This window comes from Andrena cerasifolii, chromosome 10 (genome assembly GCF_050908995.1).
Source record: "Andrena cerasifolii isolate SP2316 chromosome 10, iyAndCera1_principal, whole genome shotgun sequence".
In the NCBI taxonomy this organism is placed as follows: Eukaryota; Metazoa; Arthropoda; class Insecta; order Hymenoptera; family Andrenidae; genus Andrena; species Andrena cerasifolii.
The window spans coordinates 7,882,725-7,909,998 of record NC_135127.1 but is presented as its reverse complement, the minus strand read 5'-3'; the positions used below and the strand labels follow the sequence as shown (position 1 = coordinate 7,909,998).

The 27,274-nt window shown below is 51.1% G+C and overlaps 1 protein-coding gene across 1 annotated transcript; it reads right to left on the bottom strand.

Moving 5' to 3' along the window:
- On the bottom strand, positions 1-27,274 carry LOC143373811 (uncharacterized). Its single transcript, XM_076821386.1, has 3 exons — positions 25,347-27,274; positions 16,616-16,788; positions 1-1,885 (listed from the first exon to the last, which is right to left on the bottom strand). Exons 1-3 carry the CDS (start codon positions 26,245-26,247, stop codon positions 1,610-1,612), a joined length of 1,350 nt encoding a protein of 449 aa, XP_076677501.1. The 5' UTR covers positions 26,248-27,274; the 3' UTR covers positions 1-1,609.

The following is a 27,274-nucleotide window of genomic DNA, read 5'->3' as shown; positions in this document are numbered from 1 at the left end:
TATCGTGAAGAGTTGATATAATTTATTTCGCTATATCGTTAGAACACGAACTGAATCCTCCGATGATCGTACAATCCTACGCCTTTGCACGTCGAGTAAAATCACAATTCTTTTATGTACAGTATATTTACAGACGGACCTCCGAATCCGTAGCAAATGGTCGTCCACCGAGGATCACGGATCCCGATCGATCGGAACGAGTTCCGGGGCCCGTTCCTCATCAAATCTCGTCCAGATCGATTCGTCCCCTTCCTCTGGACCTTCCCTACCTACCCCGAGAAGCAGGCAACACACTATCCCTCTCGAAGTAACCAGGAACGAGGCTGGGAACGTCGAATCCTCGATGAACGATCATCCTAAATGCTACGCCAGGGTGTCCAGCTAACGTTATCGATACAATAATTTAAATCGTCAGTACATTTCGGACATCGAATCGACAAAAGGGGAATACTGGTCGCTCGCGGGGGACAACGACGTTAAATACAATCGCAATTACAACTCGAGCTTACACTGGGATTCTTCTTTCTAAGGATACGAAGTTTGGCACTCGCTTTCATCTCCCTCCGTTTCTATACACTCATGCATTCAGTCACGCACACCATCCACGCTCTCTTATCCTCTCTATTTTGTCCGTGGCCTACCCTCCAGACGCCTCTGTCAAACTATTTACACGGCTCCAGCCCGAGCAGACACTTTCGTCCTTCTCTTCAAGCGGGACGGCTGATCCGCCACGGATCACAGTCTACGATTCTTCTCGCTATTTATGTACACGATCCAGCAGATTCTATGGCAAGATGCGCGTGTAAGCGCGTCGACGACGATCGAGCGGCTGGATTTCACCAACCCTTCGTCTCTCCCCGAGTTTCGAATAGAACGTCCCGAAGGGTTGCTCCCGCGCGCCTTTCTCGGACGCGATCGAGGAACTATGGCGAAAGGGAAGGCGACAGGATTCCGTCGAGGAGCATGCAAATAGAAAAGTATAGGGTTGGTGAATTTGTTCGAGGCATTCGAGGCTCTCCGACGCCACTGTTTCCGCCGGAAGCCCGTCCATTTGGCTTCGTCCAGTCTCGAGGAACAATGCCTCCATTAGCCAACTTCCGAGGTCCTTCGAATCTCGCCGTTCCATCGACTCCCTCCGAACAGAGGATCCCGATGGACTGTGCTTCGAGGGAACTCGAAGGGGGATACACGGAAATCGGTAGCGAGAACTACGTCGGTCCTCCTCGTGGTCCTCCGATGACCACACCAGTATATTCACACGACACACTCGATTCACAATATCCAGAGATTCTATCAATGTTCACCTCGAAGCTCAATAATCCATGGTTCGCGAGAACTGCAATCTTTGGAAAAATCTGTATTAAACATTCAACCGATCATTTTCACTTCGCGATTCCTCTCGATTCCACTTGGCAATCGTGTTCCAAAGAAGTCAGCCTCTTCCAAGCCCCTGTTGCTCCAATTTCGCCGACGGCTCCGTCTAGGTTCCGTGCTTCGACTCGAGAGTTCGGTTCCAGGATCACGATCCCGTGCGGAGAGGATCCGGAGGATGCTCCTCGTCGGTCAGACGGTAGTCCCGGGCGCTTTAGTCCAGGCAGAGAACGTCTAGCTACGCCTCAGACCCGCTCGAACACTCTTCAGCCTCCGGATCGATGTGCTCCTCCTCTTCTTCTTCGTCGTGGTGATAGTCACCGGTCTCCTGCTGCCACTTGCTCACGTGATGGGTGTTCTTGTTGTTCGCGTTGTTGTTACCGTTCCCGCCACCACCCCCGCCCCCACCGCCACCGCCGCCACCACCTCCGCCGGATTGCTGCTGTGCTTTAGCTTCTTCCTCCTGCTGCATCCGTTTGTGCTTCGTTCGACGGTTTTGGAACCATACCTTCACCTGCAACAGAAAGGATGCCGGTCTGGTTAATAATTATCAAAATTTATAGTGGTCTATCTATAAGGAGGTTCATAAGGTATTTCACATTTACAGTGATGGTGAAAAGTTTTACACTTCTTTCTACCACCGGTATATGAAAGTAACTGTAGGATTTATGACTTAGAGAATCTCTTCCAACCCCTGTCCATTCTCAGAATTATTCAAAGCCAAACGACTGAACGATTGGACAAAGGGACGCGCAAGTTCTCCTCCAACACAGAGAATGGATTGGAGCCGTTGATGTGCCCCGACAAATCGCGCCGCAATAAAGCGTAAAACGCATCAGCGCGCGTCATTTCGTTCGGCTATCGATTCGACCGGGGCCAATCCCTCCAGGGGTGTCGACCCTCGTCCCCGCCAAATTAAGTGGCAACTAGTTATAAGCCGCCCCGGTGTATCAAGGAACCACCCCTAAACGGGGTGTATCCGGTTACAATGGCCCGTGTGCGTCAGTGACGCGGAACACCGCGCGAGAGTAGAGCTGGAAGGGGATGGAAAAGAAGCCTGAAAGCCAAAGAAGCATTGTCCTCGAATTGACTGTTAGACACACATTGTCCTCGGCCAGCATCCCTCTTTACTGAAAGAAGGGTTGAACGAGACCCTCCATTTTCAAACTATCAACGCGTGAAATCTGCATTGTCGCTGGGCTCGCGACAGAGGGGGGTGGAAGCGGAAAAAGGACGTTGTTTTCACGAGCATCGGATCCCAGCGTAGCTTTGACAAGACCGGGATTAGCCTCCGCGGAGCATCGGGGACCATCATCTCGGGTGGATATTGTTTACAAATACAGAATCCACCACCGACTCCATGGATGCTAATCGAATGGGTAGGGTGGAATGAGAGTGGCGGGTCCATCCAACGGCATCAGATTTCAAACGCATTTTCCTTCGCCCTCCAAATTACCCGAAGCTCCGTAACATTCTCGAGGACGCTGTAGAGGAGAAACATTGCAACCCCTGTCGAGCCTCGCGACACAGGCACTACCCTCGCACCGTGAAATTCAAAGTGCCAGAGCGATAAAACCGTACGATCTTCCGTCGAATGAAATCACGGCGGCGCTGTATATCGCGGCGCAAATCGTCCAAGCTGCCGCGGAGCTTTTATGCGATTTTTACAACGCGCCCAGTAAAATACTGGCGTCGATGGAGCCACCCTGCCTCCTCGTCCCGCGGGGGCGACGGGCAGGGTAAACTCGGTTAAACCGAGTGTAAATCCAGCTGCTTGCCGTGGAACGGCGGGCGAGGAGGTTGAGAAGGGGTAGGGGCGAGGAAGCCTGGAGCTGATCCCAGGGAACGGGCCACGGTAGGGCGAAAAAGGGGTGGCCGGGGTTTCCGCGTGCGTCAAGATCCGCCAATCGGGTTTCAGGACCGCCCGCGGTCGCCATAGCAACCCTCGGGACAGACGGAGGGCGATTACGAAATGGGGGTAACTCGATTAAACGTACGACGAGGGCACTGCAGGGAGCGCTCCAGGTTCCTGGCGAGGGGATCAAGCTACGACGCGGCGTTAACGGGGTTCCTCTCTATTTGCCCTCTTAATCATCCGTTAAGTGCCACAATCCTCGAAAACTTCCCCTGGGCACACGGGGCGCGCTCCTATTCGCTGGCAAATTTTCGCCGAGCAGTTCGTTACGCCATTAATTCCCGCGGCTAATTGTTCGTGTTATTTGGCAGACGGCTCTGCGACGGAGCGCGATGTGTTCAACGATCCGTTGTGATCTATGAAATGATCGATAGCAAGGATTCCGGGTGAGCTTGCTGCGCTTGGACGAGTGCTTGAGAGCATGTATGTACTTTAGAAAATAGGGATTGTAGGGAAGATTGGGCAAACATTAATGTTATTGTGGGAGGAATGAATAATCTTTTGATAAGGTCTATCGACTTGGTGAATGCTTTAAGTTTGAAACTCTTCCAACACATGCACCCCTAGAAAATCGATGCCACGTCGAAGCAGAAATAAGCTAACAGAGATATGTCAGAATGCAATAATCAGGGGCTCAATTAACAGCGATTGATAATTGGTATTCTAATTAGAAGCACGTCCGGTCGATCTCGTTACGTTCGATCGCGCTGAAGCGTCGGGGGCCAGCAAGGGAGAGAAAAAAAAGGGAGAAAGATGGCGCAGAAAGGCAACGGGGGGTGTCGAGGCCTAATCTATCGGAGCCTTTACGTCCCCTGTTAAATATAATTACGTTTATTGCCGGCGTGCGAGCCGATTGGCTCTTTTTATCGGCGCAGGAAATTGGATATTCGCTAATGGAAATTAATACCCGCGACTCTGCTTCGCTATTTTCCCTCTCGGTCCATCTTGGCCGCTCGCTGGACCGCTTCGAGACGGTAGGCTGGCTTTTATTATGATCAAAGTCGGGGATTTCGTGGCGATTTACAGAACGCAGTTCCAGTAAATTGGAGTGAGATGGCCCAGAGAGATTTTATCGCTGTTTTCGAGGATCCTTCGAGACCTGTTACACGCAACGCTTCAAACTGGCTGCGATAAGTTGCTACATACTTTGTTGCCTCCGCTGGAGACACGAACATCTCGGATCTTATTCAGGCTTCTCAGGTTTGCACATTGTTCGCAATGTATGTACGTGTCTCTGACTCGCCACCAGGCAAATCAACTATTTCTCCCATCAATTGCACTGGTTTTCAAAGAAGAACACAACTTCCCGATCAATTCCTTCAATCTTAAACAATTTACAACACCTCTCTAATATTCCCTCCCACTGAAACATTCCAAACCACAAAAATACCCACAACAAACGAGCTCAACCCCCAAAAAGGACATCCATGAAACCCAACAACCTCACCACGAACCCTTTCAATCCCAAAACCACCCAGAACACACCCTCTCGAAGTTCCTCCCACAGAAATACTCAAAAATCCCCACGTTACCCACCACAAACGCTCCGAACCTCCCAACAAGATATCCACGAACCTCGACAACCTCTCCACCCAAAGACGCTTCAGCCCCCAAGCAGCCAATTACGCCCGCGCCGAGTTGCACGCGGCAGAAATTTCCGAAACGCGAATATGGAGAGGCGGACGAGGCTCCTCTCGACTCCTTTTCCGATTCCAGCGCAGGTGCTGCGTCCGGAGGACGAGCAAGGAGGAGCGCAGCTGCGCGTCCGCGCGCAAAGCGGGCCGACGCGCCGCGAACTTAGACGCTCGTAGGACGACTGTCACGGCGTACGCGTATAAGGTGTTCACCTGTCACTTAGACGCGTTCCTGGAACAGCTTCAATTACGAGCGGCTCCTGGCCGCGGACGCTGCGCCTCGGGGACGCGATATCGCTTTTCCCCCGGTGTGTACACGCGTACTTCTCGTTATCTCGATCGGCAGGGATCGACGGACGTCTCTGACGGCGCCGACCCGGGCCACGGAGGGAGGACGATTTTTCCCCGATGCTAGCGCGAGCTGGCGCGATCGCCACCGATAGATATTAGCCGTAATCCCCGCGGTAATTCGATCGATCAGCAACCGGCAACGCAACGCGACTACGTTTCGTCGGCGATCGGCTATCGCGTTCCCGCGGCGAGCCTGTTCCCATGCCATTACTTTTGGAGATATACCCCGCGACCGTATATGCTGCGGGCAGCCTGCTGATCCTTCGAGATCCAAGAAGACGCGGGCTCGAGCATTGCTGCATAGAAGAGATTGAGAAGAAGTCGAGTTGCGAATGGCTGCAAGATTTTGCATTGGAATATAGAAGCTTCTGGAAAGCATCGAAAGTGTCGCCGGAGTACCTACCCTAAAGGTACGTATACACGACGACACTTTTTTTCCGGGAGATTGGAAACTGCCTAGAGCAGTCCGCGACACTGAATTTGATCTATCGCATAGTGGGGAAATTTCGCGATTTTATGGCCAAAAACACAAAAATAAATTTTTGAATTCGACGAAATAAATGCAAATGTCAATTGAAGAACTAATATGAGTATCAAATGCCACCAATTTTACTGTTAAATGTTTTAATACAAAGCTCGTATAGACTCGCAAATGTTTATGTTCATGTGACGTTAGACCGATCGCAAAGAATTAATCCAGATTTTCAAGTTGCTTCAAACACTTATATTGTGTTATCCAAAGATCTGAAAATAATTTCAAGGCATGGATTCAATTCCTGGTGGTGCGTAAGATATCTTTTTGCAGGGTTAAAACCGCCGCTACGAGGAACTTCAATCGCAAATAGACCAATACATTTCCCCACTACAGACAACAGTGAACAATTAAGTGACAGGAATCGAAGCTCGCCCAGCCAAGTGATACGGATCAACGAAGACGCGCGATGCGAAAGGAAAACAGTGGAGGGGTGGTTTCCGCGTCATTTTTTCGTCGGTTTCGCGAGGACGAGCCCTGGAGCGAGAGGGGTTGCATCCCCGGATCCAATCGCAGCGGAGTACGCCGTCCAGTAATCCCTCGGGGGCTGGCCGGTCACGCTCGAAACATTATTTTTAATCCCCCCCGTGCGTCGCGACGCTCCGGGCCCCACCCCTGCCGATCGCACGGCTAAATAAACTCGGCGCGATATTATTTTTCAATTGTCCAAAGCGCGCACGCACCGGCCGCCTGTCCTCGTGTTTTGTTAGGACGAAATTGAGCGTGTACATGGCGTCCAGGGGGAGGGAGACAATTCCTCCCGGATATACACCTTTCCGCGTGCACACGTTTTATTGCCGTCGGACAACGGGGATCGGCTCTCTTCTTCGCTGGCTCGGTAACAGGGCTGAGGAACCGTCGCGTGACGGACGCACGGAAGGTCGATCGTCTCTTTTGTCCACCCTGAAGCTGGGATGCTCGATGAAAGCCTCTGTCTTTGGGAGAATTTAAATCCGGGGAATTGGTGACGGCTTTGTGTGTTCGAAAGGGTTGAAGTTGGAGTAGGGATGGCGGATGCAGAGGGAGGTGATGAATAGCACGAGAATGTAACAGATTGTTAATTGGTTGAAACAAATCAGCTTTGGAATATGAAGAAATTATATGAGAGTGTATTTCCAGTAGGAAAGAAGATGTTCCTTCTGGGCGATTGATCACCGCGATTATAGGGGATGTGGAATCATAGGGCGCACCCTTTGTCAGGTAGAAACTGAGCGAAACGGGGATGACAATTTCGTCGAACAAACGTATTCCCTGGCCCCGTGTATTTACCAACGGACCACCACCTTTTTCGCCGATAAAACGGCTGGATTTTCGCGGGGATTAAAAAAGGGGACGATATTTTGTTAGCAAAATAGCAGGCGTGACGTTCCTCCAGCAGGGGCGCCACACCTGTGTGGATTAAGAGCGCCACGTAGGTAGGACGTTTGTCGAAGCATTATGAGAGAAAGACTGATGAAATATTGATTTTGGAAGACCAGTAATAATTTCACTGCTTGAATCTAACATTCTATCAGCATTCTAAAAAACCTACGCACCAATTCTTCTGAAAGCTAAACTACTTAATTCCTCGCACGGCACAATTTTCCTGATACCAAAAAACAATGAACAATAGAAAGCCACTCCAAAGCCAATCGAAAGCAACGAAAACAAGATCACTGGCTTCTGTGGCTTCCGTAAGTGTCGCGACGGCAAGAAAATTGTCCTCCGCCCAGGAGGAAGACGAACGATTTCGAAGAAAGGAAAGCCCTCCCCGCCCGGCTCGTAGCGAATGGCATTCCCGTCCCGAAGTGTAACGATTTCTTCGCTGGATCTCGCATCGAGCCGTAGGAGAGAAGCTTCCTCGAGAGGCCGAGTATGCACACGAAGTGGACGACACACGACAGTGACATGCCAGGATCGTGACGAGAAAACCAACGGTCCCCTCGCCACCGTGCTCCAGCCAAAAGGGACGAGGAGCGAACGGGAGGATCGGCTCGGAGAACGAGCCACCGCGCCTATCGTTTACGCCGATCGCCACGAATCGGGCAATCGTTCGCTGCCTCGGTTCCCTTTGACCAACCCTTCGGGGCCCTTTGAATCCGCCGATCGTCTCGACGCTCCGCTCTACGAATTTTCGCCGCTCGAACTGCGAAACGCCAAACTTTCCTTTAAATCCGCCGATCGCTACGACGCTCTGCTCTACGAATCTCCATCGCCAGGCATGGAAAGCCACAACTTTTCTGTAAATTCCTTTGAATCTGCCGATCCTTTGAAACGTCCGGGTCTCCTCTACTTTCAATTTTTACCAGCGAATGTGAAATTCGGACCATTCCTTGGAGTTTATTTATAGTCTGAATGTGATATTATGGAGATACTAAAGACATAAATTTAATACTCCAACATGGTCTTCTTTCGAAGCGCCTGATTAAAATACAGGCTAATGGAAATTTATTATAATTGACTGCTGTACGGCGCTATTAACCTTCGATAAATATTACTAATGAATGAATATCGACATTATACACATTTCTAAACGACCATATTACTATTTATAAGATCGTATCGATCCTAAAATGGCTACTCGAAGCAATTGCCTGGGAAGCATGCCCATTCGGAGATAAAACACTGAAAGCTCCCCCAGCTCGACAACATTGAACAAGGACTATTATTACTACTTTCACTCGCTAAATCCATCCACGAAGTCGTGCCCGCTAATAACCGAATCCACCGGATAGTCCGCGGAGCGTGTAATAAAGACGTATTATTATTATCGCGCGACTCCGGGCCGTGCTTCTCGTCCGGAGACTTTAATGACCGCAACGGTCCGAGCGAGCGCGGAGATCGGCGCTGGGAGCCATTACAGCCTCGCGGATTTGCATCTGTTCGCCACTAATCGCTACAACGTATTCGCCGGAGATTGGGAAGGTGGCTCTATCGAGTGTTTACGTGCCGGTCGGTTTACGAGCCGCTTATCGTTCCGCAATGAAAACGGTATTACTGCTAACTATATGGATCGCCACGAGGGAACAGCCGTGTTTTGTTTCTACGCTCCGCGGATCGCGCCTTTTTAGCGGGAGGGAACCTTCTGCCGCGAACAATGGGTAATTAAAGCGGCGGAATTTGCGTGGCGAACCACCCTCCCCTCCGCGCCACACGCATCCTCCGGCTTTCGTTTGGAACAGGTCGTTTCGATCGAGCTGATGAATTCAAGGTGCAACGCTGCTGAAAAACAGCTACACCATTGTGGAAGGAATTGGCTCCAAAATGGGGGAGACTCGAGTGTAATGCAAAGGATTTTAAAAAGACTATCCAAGGAATTGATGTAGAATCGCTGTGTTGACAAAACTTTTTTGCATATATTATTTTTCATTGATGAGATCAGCGACGCACCCAGAGGGGACCAAGTGGATTTGCAGAAAGAAAAGGAAACTGGATTTTATACAGTAAACAAATTTTTCTAATCACCTCAAGGATTCTCTTTAATTTGGATTAAAAATATTTCTATCCCTTCAATTCGACTCCTCTCAGGATTAAATTAAATTAGAGTACCGAGGTCGCCCGGCGCAACGGCGCGAAATTTATCCGCGGAGCACGAAACGGAGCGCGCGCTGGAATTCTCGAGCGGGAAGCGTTTTCGTTGGCCGTGCCCGCGCTCGATGAATCACTCACGGTACCGTTCGGTCCTCGAAATTCCGCGTTCCTGTGTTCCGCGGCGATGGAAGGAAAGGCGGGAAAGGACGGGAGAGAAGGCGGCCGATATACGCACGTATAATATATCCGGAGGCTGTTATACGCGGTGGAATCGGGACGGTACCCTTTCGCCCCGTGGCGTATTACGTTGCCCGTGGACGGTAATGGAAGAAGTTTTGCATATTATGCAGGCCGCGTGCGGATTCTCTATGCATAATGAGGCGTGTCGTCGCTGGACTAAGAATAAAGCATTGCGAATGCGCTGTCATCCCGATATTGTATGTGAACGTGGCCTCCTCTTCCTGGCGCGATTATGCGACCGATCCCCTGGCCCTCCCCGGCCCCTCAGCACACAGACGCACCATGCGTTCCATTACACGCTAATTATATCTTCGATTAGCGCGGCGAATACCTCGCGGGTCGTCAACGCCGGGAGGCTTCGATAAAATCTTTGTAATTCGCGAAAGATAACGCAGCGCGCTTCTTACGACTGGGGAATCGGTTTTGTCAGGAGTTTTAGGGGTTTGCGTGGAGGATTAGATGAGAGAGATTAGGCAGATCGTGGCGAAACAAGGCTCTCGGTGGATACAGCAGAAGAAAATGAAGAAACGAAGCGCGCAGACCACTCGCGAGTCCACTGCAACTTCTCAGAATCCATTCGCAGCGACGCCAGCTGAATAAAGTATTGACAGAATGTTGTGGTAATGGTAGAAACATATGAAATATGATTAGCAGTCAGCACGTCGGCTTTGCATTGCAAATGGACGCAAAAAGCGTGCCCTTCTTGGGCTACCGATCGACTCCGCTCGCGCCTAACGCTCCCGATCGTCGCCGATACCGGCTCCTTCCGATCCATCGCTCAGCGGTCGATTAAACTTTCCGTGCAATAAACAAGTAGACCGGCGTTTCATCGCTTTTCCCAGCTACTCGCGGCACTGATTTGTATTCAGCGAGTTCGCCGACGCGATTGTGACATTGTTTCTTAACTCGTCGGTCTTCGGCTCGGCCGTGTAACACTCGAGAGATCGCCTGCGCCGTCGCGTATCGTGGTTTATTGCGCGAAAACTGTCCCGGCGATTTGCGAAACCTTCTGCAGCTGATATTATTTACCGCGTTCGGGTTCAGACCCGAAGCCTGGCCCGAAAATTTCACCTAAATCTTCAGTGCAACGACGCCTCGCTCCATTAAACGCGCTCCGAGGACAACCAGCGTCGATTTCCCTTCGACTCGCAGACTTAATCATGCCCCATTACCATTAGCGATCATTATAACGTTCCACGCACCTGAACAATGACCCAGAAACACCGAACGCTTGGCATCATGGCAAACAGACGATATTCCTCGCCTTGTGTCAACGCGACAATTACTCGCTATCATCAACACTGAGGGGACCCACTTACACGCTGGGTCATTTAGCAACAACGTTGGCTAATTACCAAACGATTACGCCGAAACGCGAGTATTTTTAGCAGCGCGTTGTTGCGCGACACGCCAGGTTTTGATAAAAAGAGAACTCACATTCTCCAGCCAAGCTTCTCGACATTGTTTCCATGTGAAATTACAAAGCACCGAAAAGCTAATCCTACTTTAGACGGCGAAAAGGAGGTAAAAGGCTTCTCGACACACGGGCAACCTGTTATCTCCTGCAATTTGCACCACTGTTCGACAGCCGAATTCGATTAGGCCCGTGGCAGGGCGGTGGATTCGCAGCCCCGAGCACCGGAGGCCCGAGAATTCGCGGGCAGAAAGATTCGCCCAGCGCCGCGAGCTGGAAAGGTTACTTTCGCGGTTCCATGTGGACCAGCACGCGAAAGGGAAAAAAGAGGCGAGGGGCCGCGAGATTATAAGGTTGTTAACGACCTTCTGTTCTCCGCCAACTGAAACCAGATGCAAATTGCGCGGTAATACACAGGCCGGCATGCTAATAGCCTCGCGGTAAATATCACCGCGTGTTTCGCGTCTCGTGAACGCACCGGCGCGTCGCTTTCGACCGGAAGACGGGGCCTGGTCGATATTTTTCGCGAGTCTGGCGCCAGGCCCGATTCCAACCGTAGAAATTCTTCTGCGGACACGTTCTTTGCGCTTTGGCGTCGGCGTGCTTTCACGCTGACGTTGTAAGAGTTCCTCCGAGTGCAATAATAATTCATTGTGGTTTAATTTCATGGATTAACTTGTACCTTAAAAAAGTCGGTGCTCCCCTTTTTACTACCTTTCAATTCACCGCAATATTTATTTCAGGAATAATCGGCTCAAAATTTTAGGAAACTCAGAGTCCAAAAAAGGCACCTCGAGTGTCGTCAAAGAATCCTGGAATGCTCGCTTTGGAAATAAACTGAGGAAGGACTTCGCTTTCTATCCCACGTACATGTACCTATATAATACAAAACTTTTCCGCCAGAAGTAATTAAAGAAGAAAGAAAGTTGCAATAGGAAGAGAGATGAGAGAATTGATCCAAGACCATCCCCATTAACACCAATCATGATCCCTGTGACAATTGAACGATACGGGTAGCCAGGCTCTCGGCCGGACAAGTTTGCCCACACGTTCTAGAAGTGGAAAAACGGCCGCGGCCAACGATTAATGACCCGAATCATTTCCGTTCGCGAGCACGCTTTTAAGAATCGATACCACGCTGACGACTTTAATTGATTACGAGGCAGCCAGCCGCACGATAAATCTTCGGCGGGGATATTTCGATCAACGTTGCCCCGCCGATGATTAATGCCGACGCGAAGGCGCGCAACGCTGATGATCCGCGGATCCGCCGCGCGCGACGTGTGTCGCTGGGAACGCGAGCTGCCCGCTTTCTCTAATAAATCCACGGCGACGACGCGGATAGAACCGCGGGCCCCGCAGCCGAAGACGGTGAAAAACCGGCTGATTAATCGCCGACTATAACGTAATGACGATCACCGACGCTCGGGGGATGGCGGAAGCGCGGATTTTCGACGCTTTAATCGCGCTTTGACCCTAATCCGTTTCGGAACTCGCGCTCATTAGTCTCAACACACGTCCAGTCGTTTATAATGGCGCGCTCTCGTCCCAGCAACGATTTAATCAATTTGTACCCGCGGCTCGATGGTCGATGATTAATCGATCGCTGGCAAAAATCCCCTTCGCGGTCGGATTAATTGCGAGCCACTCGGAATGGTAATTGGTTCTGAGGTATTAGGAAATTCGTAGGGAGAAGGTGCTCCAAAAGACTGCTCTCCTATGCGAGCGAGGTTGGCGGCTGTTTGTTTCCTACGCTTTCTCCGTCGAGGACAGGAATTACGTTGCGAAGTTTGACTCCGTGGAACGTGAATTTCACGCGGATCACCGGCGACCGTTCGAGGCGTCCATTATCCACCTGTTCTCGCCCTGGCTATCGTTCGACTCTCATCTCGTTGGCTCGGCGTAGACGTCTCTTAATTACGCAACGCGGAGTTGCCGTGCGGCCCGGTGGCTAATTGCATCGCGAAAGCTCGCGGCAATAAAAGCGCCCGTTGGCGCGCGATACGCAATAAAAGCGTGTTTGCATCCGGATCCCTCTCGCCCTCTCTCTCTCCGGCGCGAGCCGTTTCCGCGTGCAGGATCTCGCCCAACTGAACAATTAGTCTACTTCTTCGCCGGTTGCAATTCCAACGGCAACGATAACGAGGACAGGGGAAGAGATACTTCACGTTTAATTTTCCCTACCCCCGCCCTCTCGCCTGACCGGCAGGAGCGCGTAAAAACGGAACAGCCGAGCGAGGATAATTGGACGGGCCGGAATCAGGCTTCCCTGGTCCACGAAAACAAATCAAGGACGCCAGAAAACTTGCTGCCTGCCTTCTTCGTTCGCGGTGGGATTGCTGCTTCATCGACTGGGAGAGATGAGTTTCGAGAGGGGCGGTTGGGTCGGGACGTGCGAGGATACTGGTGATTGTTCGCCCATCGAGGGATCTCGAGTAGTAATCGCTTTTAATTATAGTGCCTACTCGAGTAGCGCCAAGTAGTGACTGATGGATGCCGATTATTCCCCGATTCGAGAATGATAAACGTGATTAGCGAAGATACGCATCTGTTAGCAGCCTGGAGGACGGAGGCGACGCGGGGACGTGGTGAATTAAACATGAGCAAAGGATCACCACTTCCAGGTGTTTTTAAACCGATTCACCTATCGTTTCGTTTAAAACGGACACCCATTATTCTGCCGTTTGTGTTGATTGTATTCATTGCATGCGAGGAATGTTAGTCGCCTGTAATTATTATTCTCGCTGCTGAGCATTTGACGACCGGAGCTTGCGAAGAGTGTCGAAGATCTTGGGATGGTGATTGAATGAAGAAAGATTTGGCAAGGTTAAATGGAACGGCAGAAGTAACGTGGAATGAATGTATTCGTTGCACGAATAGAGGGAAAAGAGGATGGAGAATCGAAGGGTATCAATTACGACTGCTGTCATCTCCGCGGAAGCCAATCAACGCTCGCGGGGGCCTGGTAATTAGCGGCCAGCTATCGTATCTCTCCTGCTCCCCCGACTAATACGCGAGCGCACACTCGAGGAACACGCGAGTGCACGCGCGGGAGGCGTCTTGATCTCGCGCTTGTTAAGATTCATAAAGCGGAGCGTGCGTTACACGCGACCCGGTGGCCCTCATTAGCGGCCTAATTACGCGCGATTAGCCCGCCAATTGCCCGGGAGGATGCATTACGAGGCGAATCCAGCCGCGAAATCGCAGCTTTCACTCGCCTATTCTAAAACCGAGTCACGAAACGTCCTCTCCGCTCGTCCCTCCAATTTCGGGGCCCAGCGCACGATTTTCGAATCGACGCTGACTCGTGGTTGGTGCCACGGCGGGTCTGTAATAAATAAAACGGCAGAGGGGCTGAATGTTGCAGGAGAGCGGAGCTGACGAAAGGCAGGGTGCAATCAGGCACGCAGGGAATCAGTGTAGTAAACGAATAAACTGATTTAAATGTTTACTTTGCCTATCTCGCGCAAATCCCCAGGCTGCATAATAAGTTTAATTAACGTTCGAGTACGGGGCCCGTATGGCGAAACGAGCGACACGCAAACCGCCGCGCAACCCTTCCCTCGCGCGGGGGATGTAAGTGGTGGTTTAACTCCAGTCGCTTGATGTTAATTACATTGAAAATGCAACCTTAGCGGCCCGACAATCTTCTCCCATTCCCGAGCCGCGGAAGAGTTATGCTACATGCAAGCCTTAGTTGAGATAAATCTGAAGAAAGCTGGAGGGAGATGTGACGCCATAATGGACCACGTAGAAATTCAATTCGGAGCCTAAACCTTTGTGATTCCAAATTTAAAGAAAAATTTTAATAACTTTAGGAGAACGTAGCGACTGCGAATTGGACCAAGTTACGCAGAAAGCTACCAACCCTCAATGATCGGAAATTGAGTTTTAGTTTGAAGATTTTGATTGTTAAAGAAAAGTAGATTTATTTCTAGTGAGTATCTATTTATTTCTACCTGTACCTGGTTTTTGTTTCTCAAGCCTGAAATGGAACTATGCCTTGGAAGCTTTAATAATTATTGTATAATTAATGGTAATTGGTAATTTTTTGCGAAATAAAGCTCACAAAATTATGAGATCCGTAATTTTTTTACCATTTTGAGGGTTGCTAAGTTTCCGCATAATTTGGCCGAATTCCGGATGCCTGGGAGAAGGAATCTGCGCGGATCGAGGAGGAATCGAGCGACGGAGAAGAGGCACACCGGCGAAAGCCTGTTTCCCTCGGCAAGATGGCGTCGAGAGGCCTGGCTTCTCCATTCTCCCGACTTAATTCACAATACCATCCCCCGTCGGCCCCTCGCCCTTTTTTGGAGTGCGTTACGCCCATAGAATACGTAACGCGACTCGCGGTGATATATGCACGTAATGCATCTGGAGCGTCCGGCACGCACCTCATCTACACGCGGCCGTGTCCCTGTGTGTCGTGCACGCGAGAGGGTATCGTGTGCCACCGAGAGCCACCCCTCGATCGCGTATTAGCATATCAATCCCCTCGTTACGGTGCCCACTGGCGCTGCCTCCGTCACTCGAAAACGCGCCATTAAGGGCGGAATAAAGGCCACTCTGCTCTTGGACGAGAGCACGCAGGAAGCTGACAGTGAATTCGAGAATTCCTCGATTCGTATCGCGCGGTATATAGAGGCCTCAGCGTCCGCTTCGAAGAATAGGCGCAATGTAGGTACCCGAGAGGATGTTGACGGTTTCTGGAGCGTTCTCCAGTTATGAGATAAGATTAAGACGGGATTCGGAAGAGCGTGCCCGGTCCTGGTTGGAGAGTTTCAGAATGTTTGGATGAATGAGACGCGAGACCTCTAAATTGGGCTAATTCGAAGAGATTGCAGGGTCTTTTGGGTCACTTCCAGAGATTACTAGGAGATAAGAGGTATTTTATGGCTCGACGGTACATGGAATGGGAATTTGATAGCTCCTCGGGTGTTTTATATTAGAAGATCGATCCGAGTACGAGGTTTAAGTTAGTAAGAACCAAGTGTTATACCTACTCAGCTTGAAGGTGGAGAGGTAATAAAGAAGGATGTTGATTGTCGCGAGATACTATTGATTCCGAAGAAAGTTCGAGTAACGATGCAGGTTTCGAAAGGGTCGCGGAGGCCACTTTCAGATGGAGTGCGTGAGATAATCGGGGAATTTTGTCTAAGTCCCCGATAATTGAATCACTGGTACGCTTAAACGAGGCAATTTGATGCCAGCTGAACTCCATCGCGCCCTTGCACCCGACAGAGTAGTAATTACCGTTTTAATTGGGCGAGTAATTAGCTGCGTCATGATTACAGCTCGCAGACCTGCTGTTTTTCACTTTCTAAATGCAATTTTTACAGCCTTTTGTCCGGCACTATTCTCTACTAGCTCGACCTTCGGCTTGCTTCAGATTGCATTTGAATTGCAAAACACGAGACAACTCTGTAATTTCCGCGGGAATCAGATTCTCTCTGCTTCAACTTCCCATATAGAACCCAAATACACAGGCACTATTTGCTCAAATTCAGCCCAAACCCTCAAAGACTCTGGATCAAATATTTCGCCAACTTTAGGGAGGATATTTGCTCGATTTCAGCTGCAGCTCTTTTCACTCTTCAATTTGGTAGGTGTGCTCCAAGGAGGTCTCGATTGAAACAGGGCAAACGTACCTGCGTTTCCGTCAACGACAGCGCCTGCGCGAGCTGCTTCCTCTCAGCGCCCACCACGTAGTGATTTTTCTCGAACGCGTGCTCGAGTTTCAGCAGTTGGCTGGGGCTGAAGGCTGTCCTTATTCTCTTCGGCTTCCTGAACGGTTGCAGCAGGAACCCGGGTATGTCTGGGCCTGGAATAAACAGAAACAAAACGAATTACTCGATGCCCAAACACCGCGTGAAACTTGATAAAGGATAATCCTACGGATGCCCGATCTCTTTTCATCCAGATCGCCGACAACGTAACGAGCGCTTCAACGCGAAGCGGTGCAAGCAACCGCGCATTTCCGAGCGTGCTCGAGCAATCGCCACGAGGGGCAGATACAAAGAGATAGCGCGACGTTACCGGATAATTCATTAAGTTCTAATTAATTTTTAAATGGCATCGTCGTCGATCCTGTCGACGACCGGGCTAAGTAACGACACGCAAGCCTGATCCTCGCTCATCAGGCGGCTGGCATGCGCAGCCGAGGGAAGAAAAAAAGAGGACGGGGAGCCGAGAGGGGGCTGCTGGAGTACCTAGAAGTCCGCCTGGAGGGTAATTGAGTATTCCGCCTCGAAAGAGTCATGTCGATCGGCCGATACCCGCGTCTGCCGGAAGTCGGCCGGGGGATACTTTGCCCGGAAAGCTCGCAGCGATAAATCGCTCGATCCTCGCCGCGGCGCGAACGATTCTCGAGCTGCGTGCCGATCTGAGCGGTATTTGAAGCTTCTTCTGCGTCTCGGTACAGTCGCGAAAGAAATTAAATTCCTCCTGCATTGGACAGCGCGAACTACCTCTAACCTACAGACGCTTGCTTCGTCTTTGAGAAAAGGAGACGAAGGGAAATCATTTTATACTTCCAGAAAATCAAGTGACCAGAAATTACAACCCCTTAAAAATATCGAGGAAGCTGCTCGATGGCCGCCACGGTGAACGGATGGAAATGTTAACCAGGTCTGTAGGCGAGTATCTCCCAGCAGAAGGTCGCCAGGAGCCCGCTTTAATGGCCACATCACGTATGCACGCGCAAGCTTAAGCAAGATGCGTTTCCACGTGCGAGCGTTCGTACGATTACGACGACACCGCGTAAGTTACATCCTTGATGGATCGCGGGCTACCTTGGCCGCCTGTAAACAATGTATCCCCGACCACGATCGCTTGTCACCGCGTCCCGGATCGACCCTATCGTTTCCCCGAACAGTTATCATTCGATTCCAGTGGAATAAAGCTCCGAACCCACATGCCATCGAGCAGCAATCTCGCGCGAGAAGTTACCAGCTCCCCGCGTGACTAATTCGAACAGAATCGTCGATGCATCTACAAACCAGACGCAGAATGCGCAACATCTGTCGCGCGGCGCGCTGCGTGCCAAACAATCGCAACGGTTCGATAACTAATTGGACGAAGCGACGCCCCGAGTGACGTTCTTGGAAATACCAATGTTGTAAATGGCCCCTAATGCATGCTGCAAACTCTACATTCTGCAATTGTTGGGCGAGACAGTGAAATTATAGAAGACGATTTAAGACTTAAGTCCTTTCATTTCGCGGCTGCTCCAAGTGTCACTTGTCACTCCACGTCGAAGGTAGTTTCCATGAAAGTTTCAAGCTCTGTGTAAAGTAAGCGTTGGCAATTCCGCGGAGCTACTTTATCATGCACCTAAGTTCTCAAATATGAATAGAAGGGTTACAGTGGACGTTTCTCCCGATAAGTCCGCAATAAGTTCGCGAGGATCTTCCCCTGATACGCTTACAATTATATGCCGCGGGAATTCGAGCCACCCCGAAATCCCGGGATTACAGCAGCAGCTATCCCTCGCTGCGAAGAGGCGCCGTAAACGCTAGGAATCTAGGGGTGGCCATAATTCGCGAGTGGGTCGATTGAAATGGTAATTTTGTCGCGCGGCCCCCCCGTCGTCTCGCCGCTCGTTACGCGCCTCAAAGGTTTCAATAGCTCGCCGTAGAGGCAGCGATAACTTAACCGATAGCCGGGGCGACTTTTTCACTGTATCTTGTCATGTATTTGGTCAACAGCGGTCGCTCGATTGTTGTCGCCGATTTACATAATCACGAAGCCAGCCCCGGGCTAATATACGGCCCGCCATTTGCATACTTAATTCCGTAATTGGCGCTTCTTAATTGTTTAGTCGACTGCGTAATTCACTCGAGCCGCGCGCGGTTCGATGTTTCGTCGTCGGCCGAGTAATAACACGCGCGAAGTTTTAATGGCCGACGACGACGCGATTACGATACCCAGCGACGAATTGCTAAGCAGTGAGAAGCCGTCTGCCCTCCGTGCATTACATAGCAGCCAAGGACTCTGGCACTATGCTGTCTCTACCTTGATATGCCCACGATGTGTCAACAATAATCAGACGTTATTAGAAGGCCAAGTCTTTATTCTGTTAAAGCTACCCTGCGCCGAATTCATTTGAAATTCGAGGACACTTGGACTGTACACTGCATACTATAGACACCCCTCGCTCTAATGCTCCATCATCGAAACGCTGAGGAGCCGAGGCAAGCGCATACGTGCCTACGTACACCTCGAGCCCCGCTCTCGTCCCTGTTCCGCAGGCTTGCACGAGAGATCGCGAACTTAACGGCCGTAAATATTGCCAGGCGAGTGCTCCCCGTGGAATTATTTGCCCGATAGCTCGCCAGGCGGTCGAGGAGCGGAGAGCGCACGGTGGACGCGTTACCGTCGGCCCAGTTAAAAAAAAAAAATGCAATCCGAGTTATCGAGTGTATCGCGGGCGCATTTGCATCCCCCTCGCAGCCCCGCCGAGGCGGCCGTTTACCAACGCGTTTCGAACAATTAAAAAGGCATTAGCGGCGGGGTCGACGGCTCTGCGCGCCGACGATTACGCCGTGTCTACGGGGAAACGCTGTAAACACCGCGGGGGGATCGGGCGGGGGATATAATTTGATACGTGCTCGCGATTTGGTCTTGTTTTTGAGTAATTTCGAGTCGCTCTGGGCGGCTCAGCTGCGAGCAACAGTTCTGGGCTTCTCACAGGTAATTACAGGCCGTCTAGCTGCGTAGACCTCCCTTCGTCTTAACCCTGCCTCCACCACCCTTCCCTGCCCTCTGCGCCGCGGCCGAAGCCTCGTCCTTCCACTCTCCCTAGGTGGAACGAGCTGGCCGGGCCCTGGGCGACGTCTAGGAACCCTCTAACGACACCGTTCTAACGGATACCGAACGATGGATATCGAGGGAAATTATAAAGACGAGTTACAGGATGAATGTAGGGTAACTCGTGGTAATATGCCACAGTTAACTTTGAAACGCGATAACTCGCAAGCATAAGTAGATACAGGGAAAAAGATAAAATCATATGAAAGTGTAACTAATTCGGTGTATTGACTAATAAGTAGATATATGTAAATTTTATAGTTCAATGAGAAACGTACAAATATAAAAGTCCTCAAAAGTGGCATATTACCCAAATGGTGGGTAAATATGCCACAAAGTCTGAGGTAATATGCCACAAGCTATGAAGTGCGAACTAATCACTCAAATTTTTGAGAATCAACAATATTTTAAACTGTTCAAACTATTAGTGACTAATAACAAATATGAAACGTAAAATATATTTGAAAAAATTGCTCCTTCACCATTCGAATGGCTTCCTTTAAACTTTTGTCTGACCAAGCAGCAGGGTTTGAAGTTCAGACATACTTATTAGACATGGAGCTAATACGAAAAACCAACTCGATGGTATTAAATAGAAACAGTTATAAAGATATGTTACAAGTGGCATATTATACCGACAAACTAGTGCGAATTAGTGCGAATATAACGCCATGTGTGCATTATTTAAAAAATTATTGAGAAGTGGCATATTACCACGAGTTACCCTAACTCAAATTCGGAGAAGTGATGGGCAACGTTTGCCCAGTAGTGAGCCAAAAGCGGAAACCTAATACTATTAATAATATTAATTTATAGAGTGAATTTATTATTTCTGACATGGATTTACCATTGAAACAATCGTGGGCCGCAGGTCAGTGGCTGGAGGGCCAAATGCTTTTATACCAGTTGCTCATCACTGGTTTAGAGCACGTAACACCGCCCCTTCCATTTACCCGAACCGTCGAACCGTGCGCTGTGCCTAAATATTTGACGAACCAGATACAAAGAGCACAATTTCCCCTCGATTCGATGATAGGAGTGTCCTGTCACTCGGAGGGACTCGCTGAAGTGCCACCCGGATTCGCTCGATCGAGAAAACGTGAGTCGCGAGGCGATCGAGTGTGACCGACTCGCTGGATGAAGACGTCGGCTGTGGATATCCCAGGACAATGGGGGCGAGTGAAAAAATGGCCCGTCATTGTCAGCGAGCGAGATCGACGGCGATGAGACTTTTTCGATGCGAGTCAAAACGGTCGGGGGATAAAAAAAAAAGGGACAGGAGAAAATGGAGGAGCAACGAGGGCACGCCGGCGAGACGACACCCCGTGAAATCGACGGTGTGGCTTGAAAAAATGACGAGGGGGGCTACTGGCTGCCATTGTTGCCCGCGGACGCCCCACGGGGAGCACGTCGCTGGGGTAAACGACGGTTTAATAACGCTGATTAACCGGCCATTGTGCTGGAACACGAGCTCTCGATGACTCGACGATGAAACGCGTGCGCAACCAGGGCGAAATTTCGCTCCTAGGACCATTCAATTTCAATTCCCGCCGCGGACAAACAACGCACTTGATTAAACAAACGAGCGTCGCGGCTGAACGTCGGGGCTCGATAATTATTATTAAATTCATCTATCTCTCGCGTTTCTAATTTCCCTACTGGCGTTGCATAAATACTTCCAGCCTTCCCAGAAATGCCACTGTAGCTTAGAGACAAGCCTGCATGGAAATTACACATTTTCAAGCTCACCGGGCTTAGCTGGACACCCAAGCTCCGCTTCTGGATCGTGCCGTTCCGCGTCTTACCAGTTTCACTTAACAAAAGAGTAATTACTCGGAACAGCTAAACGGTAATTGCTCGTGACTTAACTACAAAGGTAATTCCCTTTCGTAATATCAATTCTCCCGTGAACGGCGTGCACGTGTGCGTCCCTGTGTGCTTGAGCGTGTTGACGCCGAGACCAGGCGCGATTCGCCGTCACGTTCATTCCATTTGCGCAAGCCGCGTATTAGAGGCGATTAGTATTGCAACTGTTCCCTCGATGCTCGCGGACGTCATTAAAGAATCGCCCCGTGACAACTCGCGCGGCTGCGGTCGACCAGGAAAGCAGATTCGATTCCCAGAATACGTGCGCGGTTCTCGGATGGAATTGAAAGCGGAAAAATGGGTAAAATTGTGTACGTTCGTTTGGGACGAATTAATTAATAAGATATGTGCATTTCCTGCACCTAAGAGAATCCTAATTTCCTGTATCATTCGGTGATAAATGGAAGTAGAAGCGAGGTTAATTGCTTCGAGCGCCTCCTGTTTTTATGTAACGTTAAGGCGTTGCTAATTATGCGGGCATTGAAGTCTCCGCACCTCGATGACGATCCCGCCGGCAAACGGTTCCCTTTTTCCCCGCCAGGGCCCTATTATTTAGCGGGATTGAAGCAGCTAAAGGACATCCCAGCAAACATGGCGACGATCTGTTGGCCGGCTGACGGAACTAGTTTCTGGTACATTTCTCTACCGGGTGGCAACTCGCGGTAAATTTATGGTAATTGTCCCCTTCGACCAGAAGCGTTCCGCCTTATTCCATCGTTTCCAGCTCGGACGAGAGCAGAGCTGACCTCGTAAGTAACTCGAAACGAGCCTCATAATGCCTGATTGCCACCCGATTAGGTATCATCCCGTGGTGGTGCCAAGGAAACCGAGCGATCCTGGAAGCAGAAACGGCCTCTCCATACCGGGGAGCGGAAGGGAGCGAGCCTGAAAACCGCGGCTGGAAAAGATGGCCACGCGATTCCGTCGCCGGATAATTTATACGATTGAGTGATTAATCGACAGTCGAAAGGGAAGCTCTCGCGGAAGGGGAGGCCGAAGTCGAAAGAAAGGCGAAGCGTAATCTAGGGGGGAGGATTATTCTCGCGAGTGGACGACGCGGTACGATAATGACGGCCAGAGAGGAGCGGATATTTTCGTGTAATAACACGGCGTAAAGATAGATTCCTCGGGCGGCGAATTGCTCGCCAAGGAAATTATCGGTTGTGTAATACGGAAATCAGGGATTCAGAGTGGAGCGGGCGAGAAAACGAACAAGATTCCGGAGTGGATGGTGCGTTTTACACTCGAGAGACCTGTCAGGAGGATGTCCCGTGACGTCAGGCTGCTCGTTAAATCGCAATCCGTGCGAATCAGTGCGATTAACGGTCCGAGAGATGCCGAGGGAATTGTAATCGGAATAATCGGAGATTGGGTTGAAATAATGCTGGAGAGATTCAACGTGTGCCATTTCTGGAGCCCGATGGGATTGGTCAAAAGCTTGGACGTACGTTCTAATATCTAATTTGGAAACAACGGAGAAGCGTGCTAAAATTCTCGGTCTGTTTTGACGCGAGCACGGCACTTAAAGCTCTGAGCAATCTTTTCGACGCATCGGGTACGAGCTTGCCGTTGCCCGGGGCTGGTCCCTCCGAGGGACACCTTGGCACTCGATATCACTCGCATCAAGGTACTCAACATCGGATGTCACTGCGAGTTACAGTCGCTAAATAAACGAGCATCCTCCGCAACGAAATTCCACCGCTAATACGCGCAGCATTACAAGGTACCATCGATGATTTATGATCGGGCAGCGATCGCAGATAAAACGAACTGGCAGGCCGGGACGAAGGAAGCGACAAGCCGTAAAATTTGAAGCACTTGGGCTTGAAATCGTACAATCTTGCGCGGAGCCCGGATCGATGCAGAGTAGATTAAGAACCGCGTGAAACATTGTCGTTTCCACAATAAACCAGCTACCAATTCGTGCGTCGCGTCGCTGCTAATTAACCTCGAGTCGCATTGAGCGTGTCGCCAGTTGCCGGCAATCTGCATTAGACAGACAAAGTATCGTGTATAAATATTGACGACGTAAGTCGACAACGTCCACCTTATCACCCTCCATGAACGATATGCCTACCATTCCACCTCACTCGATATCGCGAACATTTTAAACTAAATTCCACTAACAATTTCCATACCTTCCCCTCCTACCCCTCGCGCTTCCCAAAGATTTCTCCACACTTCCTACCCCGCGACTAGAGAATCTCAGAACTCTCAGAAGACACCGCCAATTAAATAGAACGAAATTAAACGGCGCGGTGCCGAAACAGTTTAACCAACGACCAGAAGCGTTTACCCAGCTGCTCCGTTTCTCTCTTTCCAATCAACTCATTCATGACCGAACGTTAATTGTAACTACACGGGACACGGCTATCTGCCCGCGATAACCCCTATCGCCGAACGATTCGTAATTGGACGGGGCACGGTTATCGCCTTCAAATGAATCAATTACGTTACGACGAAGGGAAAAGCGAGGACTGCCTGTTTTGCTTACGAGAAGACGCGCTCGTGGGCGATAAGTGGACGGCCTGGACAACAACAAACGTGTTACAAAATCGCCGTTACGAAATGTTTGCGTAACCCAGCGGTATCTCGGCCCGTTTAGGCCGGGCCTCGGTCTTATTTATCAAAACGGGGACGTGTAATTATATTGTCGGTTGTTCCTCGTTTTCACCGCGGGATCAGGACCCCGCGCGAGCGCGCCGCTGTCCACCGTCGTTGTTTACATCGCGCAGACAGAATCGATAGCGTACTTACGTGCACGTCGAGGGGACCGGTGCTCCGGCCGGGAGAAAAATATCACGCGACGGCCAGCGGCGCTTTATTAGCTGCCCGCCTGAAAATGACGAGTTAACTCGCGAATTCCGTGCGCGCCGCGGCCAGTTAGCAACCGCGCCACGGATCCCCGCGCGGCTTTTTCTCCTGCCTCGGTGGAAACGAGCAATTACCGGCGTCCAATTGGATACGAATTTATGGCGAGTTCGAGGAACTCATGGGACGAGGGAAAATCTTTCGGTCTCCGCGTGCACGGTCGACGATTTTCCGCGTGTCGCGAGGGAGGAGCCTTCTCTCCAGAGAATGTACCCGTGGATTGACAATCGTTTGGGCTCTGAACGTCTGTGGGAGTTTAATCACCGAGCACTCGAGACGTTGCAACAGCTATCGATGCGGATAGTAGATCGACTGACACCGATCTATCAACGTAAATCAGCTTCTTACGGCGCAAAAAACTTGCTCGCTATCGTTTACACGGTAATCTCTCAGGAATCACTTAGATCGCCGCGTAATCTACATTCACGCTAGCGGACGGCAACGTAAATTACCGTGGGACAAACTACTCGTCACGCATTCGACTACGCGCGCGACGTTTTTCTGCCGTACGCCGGGGACGTTAATCAAAACAAACCGCGAGGAGCTTGCTGTCCATAACTATGGGTATTATGGGTGGAAGGAACGTGGTGCGACTTGTCTGCATTGCTTTCAGATACTAACTATAATCCTCTTGACACCAAGGGAGATAAATTCTTATAGTCATACCTCTTCCACCCTCTATAATACAATCCTCGGCAAGTTTGTTCAAATAAATAACCACAAAATCTAGCCACTGGACTGTAACAAAACTCCTCTGATTCTAATTCAAGGAATGAAACCTTATCGCGGAGAAACTTGCCGAAGGACATTAAAAGCCAAAGAGTGTAAACGTACCTCCGGGAAACCGGTGAGGGAAGATCCGTCCGTGCCTGGAGAGCAGCCAAGGGTAGAGAGGGTAGCTGTCCCTGGGCGGCTGATGAGGATGAGGCGGCGGATGGGGACCTGGTGCACCGCCGTGAGGGTACGGTCCATGGGGCGGCCCATGCGGCGACCCGCCGTGGTGCGCCTGAAGAGCCACTGCGAGGTTCGCAGCCTGGAAGTGCTGTGCGGCGGCCAGGTTCGCGGCCAGGGCTAGTTGCTGCGTGTGGTACTCGTTCTGCCCAGTCTGGGGACCAGTCGGGCCGTGCCCGGGCAGGCCGTAAAGGGACTTGAGCTGTTCGGCGGCTACTGCAGCGGCTGTGGCTGCGCCCGGAGGTGGTGCAAGGTAGTTGGGACTAGGCCTGACGACGCCGGGAGGCGGCTGGGGGTGAGCGCCGACGGGAGAGTCTCCGTGCGATATCCTGTGAGGCGGACTGGGGCTGTTGTTGGGAGTGGAGCCTCCGCTGTGGCTGTGCACGTTCGTCCTGCTGAAGTCCAGGTGCGTGGCCGCGGACAGATGGTGATGATGATGATGACCAGCGTGGTGGTTGCCGTGGTGGTGATGGAGGCTGCCAGGGTGGGACGGCGTTCTCCGCGAGTTCGGGTAAGACTCGACGGAGGAGCTTCTAGACACCGGCCGGTCGGAGCCTTCCGAATGAGCGCCGGGCGACCTGGCGATCACCCGTCGACTCCGAGGCGACGAGGATCCCTCCACGTCCATGGGACTCCCATCGTCCCTCTCGATATCGACGCGCTCCAAACGATCCAGACGATCCTCGCGACCCTGGCCACCGCCACCGACGATCGAGTCGATGCTGAAGCCGATCTTCGGCTTCGAGGGCACCGGAACAATTGGCGTCGGCGCGAGCGGCATCATCGTACGATTATCGTACGCTTGGCTGATGGACTTCCCACGTTGGCAGGACTGACGGACTCCGGGTGGCTGGAGCTCAAATCCGCCGCATCCCTGCAACCACCCTCTTCCACCGGCTAGCAGAATTTTTTATGCCGTAGACGTCACCAGATGAACCAATCCTTCGCGAATCCTTCGCGAACACTTGGACACTCTTCGACACCACTAACTTCCCTACCCAGATCCTGTCCCCCCCCCCTGGAGGAACACTCCACCGATCCTCTACCTCCGCCGTTCAGTTCCTCGACCAGCGAATTATCACTAACTCAGTTCCCAGCACCACGATCACCGTTAGTCATCCCTGGACTCGCCTCTGCAGCGTCGCCGAGGGATCACCCAGTCCGCGATAACCCCCGAGGCATCGGAGGCAGCCCTTGTTCACCACTCGAAGCCACCGATCGCCCATCGAACCACTTTCCTACCACGCGATCTCTCTCTCTCCATCGAGAGTCACGGCCGCTGTTCGAGAGCACTCCGCCGTTCCGATGGGAACGGAACGAACGAAAAAAAAAAACAAAACGGAACGAAGCGTGAGACGGAAACTGGAGGTCGCGCGGCGTTCGCGCGTCTCGATACTCGAAGGATACACTCGCCGACCGGGCAGAGCTCTGACGGATGTTTCTGGCACGAGAGCTTGCTGGTGTTTGAGCAAATTACAGGCTAAACGAGTCGGTCTTGGACGGTAGTGGGGGTGTTGGAAGTCGGCTTCTATCCCCACCAGGGTGTAGCTGGGGACGACCGATGGTAGGGGCAAAAATCGACCGAGGGTGGGCGTTTCTGGCGCGGGCTCTAGGAGTCCACCCAGCCGCCACCCGATTGGACGGCTCGGCCAAGTGGAAACGCACCGTTCCTGATCAGACCAGGTCTACCCCGATTCCTCGAGGTGCACAGGCACCGCGAGCCTGCAGTGGGGCGACGCATTAGTCGCCGATGGGCGTTAAACTCACGTTTTTGTCGTGCGATGAAAATGAGCCGTTTAATTAATACGTCT